This window comes from Amblyomma mixtum, unplaced genomic scaffold (genome assembly GCF_055824585.1).
Source record: "Amblyomma mixtum isolate Tamu unplaced genomic scaffold, ASM5582458v1 scaffold_19, whole genome shotgun sequence".
NCBI classification, from domain to species: Eukaryota; Metazoa; Arthropoda; class Arachnida; order Ixodida; family Ixodidae; genus Amblyomma; species Amblyomma mixtum.
In genome coordinates this window covers 1,024,597-1,030,327 of record NW_028317716.1, presented here as the reverse complement: position 1 = coordinate 1,030,327, position 5,731 = coordinate 1,024,597, and the positions used below count along the sequence as shown (strand labels likewise).

The 5,731-nt window shown below is 50.1% G+C and overlaps 1 protein-coding gene across 1 annotated transcript in view; it reads right to left on the bottom strand.

The window, feature by feature from the left end:
- Nucleotides 1-320: 320 nt before the first annotated feature.
- Nucleotides 321-5,731, bottom strand: part of LOC149324759 (uncharacterized) — a 195,863-nt gene continuing 190,452 nt past the window's right edge. The window contains exons 7-8 of the mRNA XM_089565290.1: nucleotides 938-1,160; nucleotides 321-347 (exon numbers count right to left, since the gene is read on the bottom strand). Coding sequence (XP_089421416.1) covers nucleotides 321-347; nucleotides 938-1,160 — 250 coding nt within the window. The remainder of the gene's footprint in view (nucleotides 348-937; nucleotides 1,161-5,731) is intronic.

Below are 5,731 nucleotides of genomic sequence, written 5' to 3'. Positions count from 1 at the left end.
CCGTTTTCTTTGTATATCGAAATAGGTTTAGCATCACCGTATACCTGATTAAGTGCGCACATTTGTATCATTTCGAACCAGGTGGTGTCCGCACTTTCCTGCACGCATGGGCAGCAGAGATTTCTGAATTCGCCAACTGTCCATGGGAATAGGTCTCTGCTATGCAAAAAAAAGAAAACTCCAGTAAAGGTTGTCAGCGCAAAACTTCAGTTTCTGGATGAAGAGTACGTCAAAATTTTATTACGTCCGTTGATTTTTGGGTGCATACATTCAGTAACCAGTAAAATCATGCCAAGAAATTTTTGCCTACAAGGAGGTCTTTAAAAATCTTCCGGGAAAGGTTGGTCCTGAAATGGAGCAAAAAAGTTTGTTTAGAAAAAGAAAACAAGACATCTATTAACTTTCATGTTTCCTTGCAGGTATGCCACAAGGCTCCCCCCGATATTTTTATATCATGAAGCTTTCGCAATAGGTGAGCATGAAACTAAGTTTTGCCTTTTAATGTCACAACTTATGTTTATGCGCTTAAACACAGTGAACAATTTTTGTTGTAAATATTGCAGTAGTGAGGTCACTTCCTATTCCTCAGAAAGCAACGCTGTTAGATATGAGCTTGCGCAATAAACTGTAGGTTTCGTCCGAATTTATTTGTCCTCCTCGAATAATATACTTGCCATTTGAACTACCTTAAAATGCGAGACAACGGGAGTTTTCCTTTCAAGCGGATCTCTCTACTACTACCGACTGTGTCTGGTAAAACTCTCAATAGGTCTGCAGCACACATTGTTTTAAACAATCTGCAATGGCGTCCACTGGTCTCAAATATTTACAAAGAATACTTTCTGACACTTCTTTGAATGTAAATCAAGAATAAAGAACAAGAATAGAATCCATTCACGCCAGCTGTCCGGTGTTGCCGAACAAAAAGTGAGCTCACCTGGAGGACACTGTTGATAATGAAGTTCGAACTGAAGTGGACTGCAGCCTTTCTTCCAGGCCCGCCGAGTACATCTTCAGGGACTAACACTGAGGAGCTGTCGTAGCTGCTTACGAAATAGAAAGAGCCAATGAATTTCCTGACGACGACTGTTACATCTGTTCCCTGTTGAGGATAACTCAAGCTCTTGTCTTGACCACGAATCTTTGACTTGACCTTAATTCTGAAGCAAAAGTAGAAAAATCGCAAAGAACAATTTTAGCTGATGCTAGTATTTACCCATGTAGCACAAACATGGCAAGGAATTAGGGGCGCCTGCGGATTCCATGTGGCCGTCCCATCTGGGGCTCATGTGGAGAGCCCAAATGGGATTGATGCGGGTTATAAATCTTTACCTCACATTGACTCCCTTTGGTCTCTGCACGGGACACCCGTATCGACTGTTTGGGGCACCTGTGGCAAAAAAAGAGGGGTTGTCCGAATTCGGCCCGCATTTCCGAATGTGGGACGCCCACCAAGCTCTCCCGCTGGTCAAAATTTCTGCATACGTATGTGTGTATCAACTGACGCTGAACGTTTGTTTATTAGTTCTTTAGCTCTCCAATTACCGACATGAGACCAAATGTAAGTTCTACAGGGCCAGGCAAAACTTTTGGCTCAACCAATCGTTCCACAGGACATGATTATTGTTAGGGCCATTCCAGTTGGTTGCTTCCGTGAAACCTTGAGGCGCATAAGATCGTCCAATAATTTTTATCATGTCATTCCAATCTGATCATCTCACCCAATTTTTTCTGTAGCAGTATCTAATAAGGGCTCCCTACATCGTCGTCATTATCAGCCTGCCTTCTACCATTGCACGACAAAAGGTTCTCCCATATCTCTTCAATTAACACTGAGACTACATGAGGCAACCCCTATTTGACCGAAAATGTTTCGCGGCGTACATGAAGATGATGTTCTTATTTGGAAGTTCGGAGAGTCGAAGGCGGTCCATTGTAACCTGTTAATGTGGCACACTTATTCCTGCACATGGTGGGGTCGATTGATTGACTGAAAACATCTTTATTTGCTGAATATTAGTTGAACATGTGGGTGGGCAGCCTGGTCCGGTAGTCAACTGGTTATTGCTGCTGCGCGGGTCCTCAACACCAGCCAGTGCTGACGGTCAGGATCATCGCTGAGCAAAATAGCCGCCCACGGCTTCTCTGAGAGGTTTGGAATGGGGTAAACTAAACGATTAAAATGGCCTGCCCACACCATGTGGTAGAGGTTAGCTACCTCTCTACAGTGTGGGCACTGCGGAGAGTATAGTGTAGGGTGCCGTTGGTGTAACTTAGCTGGCGTTTGGTATGTGTTGGTTTGTAGTCTCCTAAGGGTGTTGTAACTTATTGAGGAATTTATGTGGTGTTTGGTACTCCTTGCTGGGTGTTCTGTATGGCGCGAGATTGGCAGCATACACAACTTAATCTATTAGGTTCCGGCACTCTTCATGGTCACTAGGGGAGTATCCCGGCAGACAAGAGCTGAGGCATGCCTCTGAGCCGCTTCGTTTCTTCCTTTTAGCTCCAGGTGACCGGGAAACCAGATGACTAAAGTTTGGCTGGGTGGATGTTTAGTCAGGAATAACAACCGTTACCTGTGAAAGAATCCGTTATTGAAGTTGCAACAGGCGTTCTGGGAATCAGTGGGCACAACGGCGTTGTGGTTAGATGCTACAGCTAATGCAATAGCTGCCTCCTCTGCGTGAGTAGGGTGAGATGTTTCTGTCGATGCGCAGTTCAACATCGATCCTGAAGGCGTTGAGACCTTGACAGTTATGACTTCATTCATTGATCCTGCTGCGTCCACGTAAGGGGTGTTAGGTTGCTCGTCCCATTTGTTCTGCAGGGCTTCCTCTTTTGCTTTTCTCCTCTCGATGTTATATTGCCGCACTGCTGACACTCTGCCGGCGCCACCTGGTGGCCGAACCTTGTCTCCCAGCGCGTGGAAGAGAGACTTTTTTTCCTAAAACGAGCTGGGCGGGTCACTGTGCTTCCCGTTTCCTGCTGCGTTTCTCGGCGACATTTGGTGGAGCCGTGCTGGGCACCATCCCATGTACGATGACCCCGACGACAGCCGTGACGCTTCTACCCGACGCCCGGACGCCACACCCGTCCACAAAGCGAGCCGTCGCCTGCGACGACTGCAACCCGAGTTTGAGCCACTGACAAGACCTGTGAGAGCTATGACGTCCACCACTGGCAGCCAGACATGTCAGTACTCTGGCAGTGCCCCGCCGTTCGGTTTTCTCGACCTCGGTCGCCACCATCCTTCCACGGTGACCGGTTTGAGGATGTAGAAGATTGGTTGGCCAGTTTTGACCGTGTGGCTGCATTCAACTAGTGGTACAACGAGCGGAAGCTGATGAATGTGTATTTCGCACCGCACGACTCGGCGAAAACTTGGTTTGAGAACCACAAGGCATCTTTCTCCAACAGGGAAGCTTTTCGTCGTGAGTTGCTCGCCACATTCAGCTCGAGCGAGCGAAAGGAAAATACTGAAATTCCCTTCGCTGGAGGTCACAGAAATCCCACGAGAGCGTGGCAATGTTTACAGAGGACATCACACGCCTTTTCAATCGGACCGATCTGGCCATGCCCGAAGCCACAAAGATACGGCACCTTGTGCGTGGATTGAACGAGCAGCTGCTTGCTGGCCTCATGCGCGACCCTCCGTGAAGCGTCGCCGCATTCGCCAAGGAAGCTACGAGCATGGAACGTTCACTGCAGAACGGAGTGCCCAATGCGGCTGTCAGGCAAAAGTAGTGGCCGCTCACCACTTGACGTCCTTTGCCAGGCCCCGAGGATGAGGCGCTTTGAAAGCTTGTACAGAGTACTGTCCGCGAAGAACTGCGACAAATCCGCTTGGGTACTCCGTCGGCAAGCATACCTTCTACAGAGGACGTCATCAGTGAAGAAATCCAGTAAGTGGTGCACCCACCACCAGCACCACTATTGGAGCCGCACGTCGTGTCTTACAGCGATGCCGTGCGCTTACCTGCTCCCGAGCCGCAGACGTTTCGCCCCGTTACCGGAACTCGACCACCCCACCGTTACCTGCACCCAGTCGAGAAGCAGCAGGACCTGCGCCCTCCTACCACCAAAGCGTACTTCCGGCTACGTCGAACGATGGACCGCTCTGCTACTACCGCGGGGAGCCCCGCCATATTCTACGGAAATGCCCGTACTGGCTTATGGGTTTCAGAGGATTGCTATCAGACGTGCCTCGACCGCGCTATGATGAAAGACCGCAGGGCATAGTGGAGTACCTCGCCGTTCACGTGCTGCCACCGACCTCGCAGCAGCGCCAACCGCGATCGCCATCCCCGAGGCGCTTTGCTTCGAATAGTCGGCCTTCAACCTCTGGTCAGTTCAGACGCGCGTCCCTTCGCCAGGAAAACCGAAGACGGCGTCGTCCGGGGTAGGACCGCCGGCACTGCACAGAGTCAACTAACTCCACTCGACGATTCGACGCGACGGCCCGAGCGGTGATGACCTGATCCGACGGTCTTACCGGTGTGCTGCAAACGATTAGTTTCTGCCGAAATTTTGCTATCAGCCTACAGTTATTAAGTGACCGCACTCGTAGATACCGGCGCTGATTTTTCTGTGATGAGCAGTCAGCGCGCCACGATTCTCCGTAAGGTTCTGACGCCTTGGGGTGGACCCGTGATCCGCACCGCCGGTGGCCATGTAGTGATGCCGATCGGCGTCTGCACCTGCCGCATCCAGATCTGCGGTCTTACTTTCACTGGCTCCTTTGGCGTATTAAGCGACTGTTCCAAAGATCTTATTCTGGGCATGAATTTTCTTTAAGAGTATGGCGCAGTCATCGACCTTCAGGAGCTCATGGTATTTTTTCCGCCCAGCGAGCCGTTGATACCAACACCGATCCCGGCAGAGTAATGTTGCGCTTATGTAACGACCACATAACTATCCCTCCGCGAATCAGCAAGTTCATCACACGCAAGTGTAATGGCAGCACAGGCACTCCTGGTATCTCTGAAGCGAACATGTCTCTGCTACTCGCTCGGCAAGTTTGTGTAGCTCGAGGCCTAGTAGAACTTGCCAACGGTCGCATCGACATCCTAGTCCCCAACTTTACCCCTGAACAGCAACATTTATCGAAGAGAGAGGTCGTCGCTTAATTTGACGAGCTTGGAGCATGTACCAAGCAGTGCTCTTTGTCCACAACGTCAGACCTCGACGAGGTGTGGGGTGCACCCATTCCGACCGACTTAAACCCGCACCACTTGGCCAGTCAGAAAAGCTGCGTGGAAATCCTCATTTATTCCTTCCACGACTGCTTTGCATCAACTTGCGAGGTGCGACAGACACCGCTTACCAAGCACCCAGTTATTGTTGCTGACAACCAAAGACCACTATGTCAGTGCCCTTATCGGGTGCCTTCAAAAGAACGTGACGCCATCCGCCGCCAAGTTACACAAATGCTTCAGGACGACGTCATACAACCGTACACGAGAACCTGGGCATCGCCCGTTGTCCTCGTCACTAAGAAAGATGGCACCCTAAAATTCTGCGAGGATTACAGGCGCCTCAATAACGTCACGAAAAATGATTTGTACCCTGTGCCACGCATTCGCGACTCCCTATACCGCCTACGCCATGCAACCTACTTTTCGTCCCTTGACCTCCGCAGTGGGCACTGGCAAATAGAGGTGGACGAACGCGGACGAGAGAAGACCGCCTTTATTACCCCTCACGATTTATACGAGTTTAAAGTGCTCCCTTT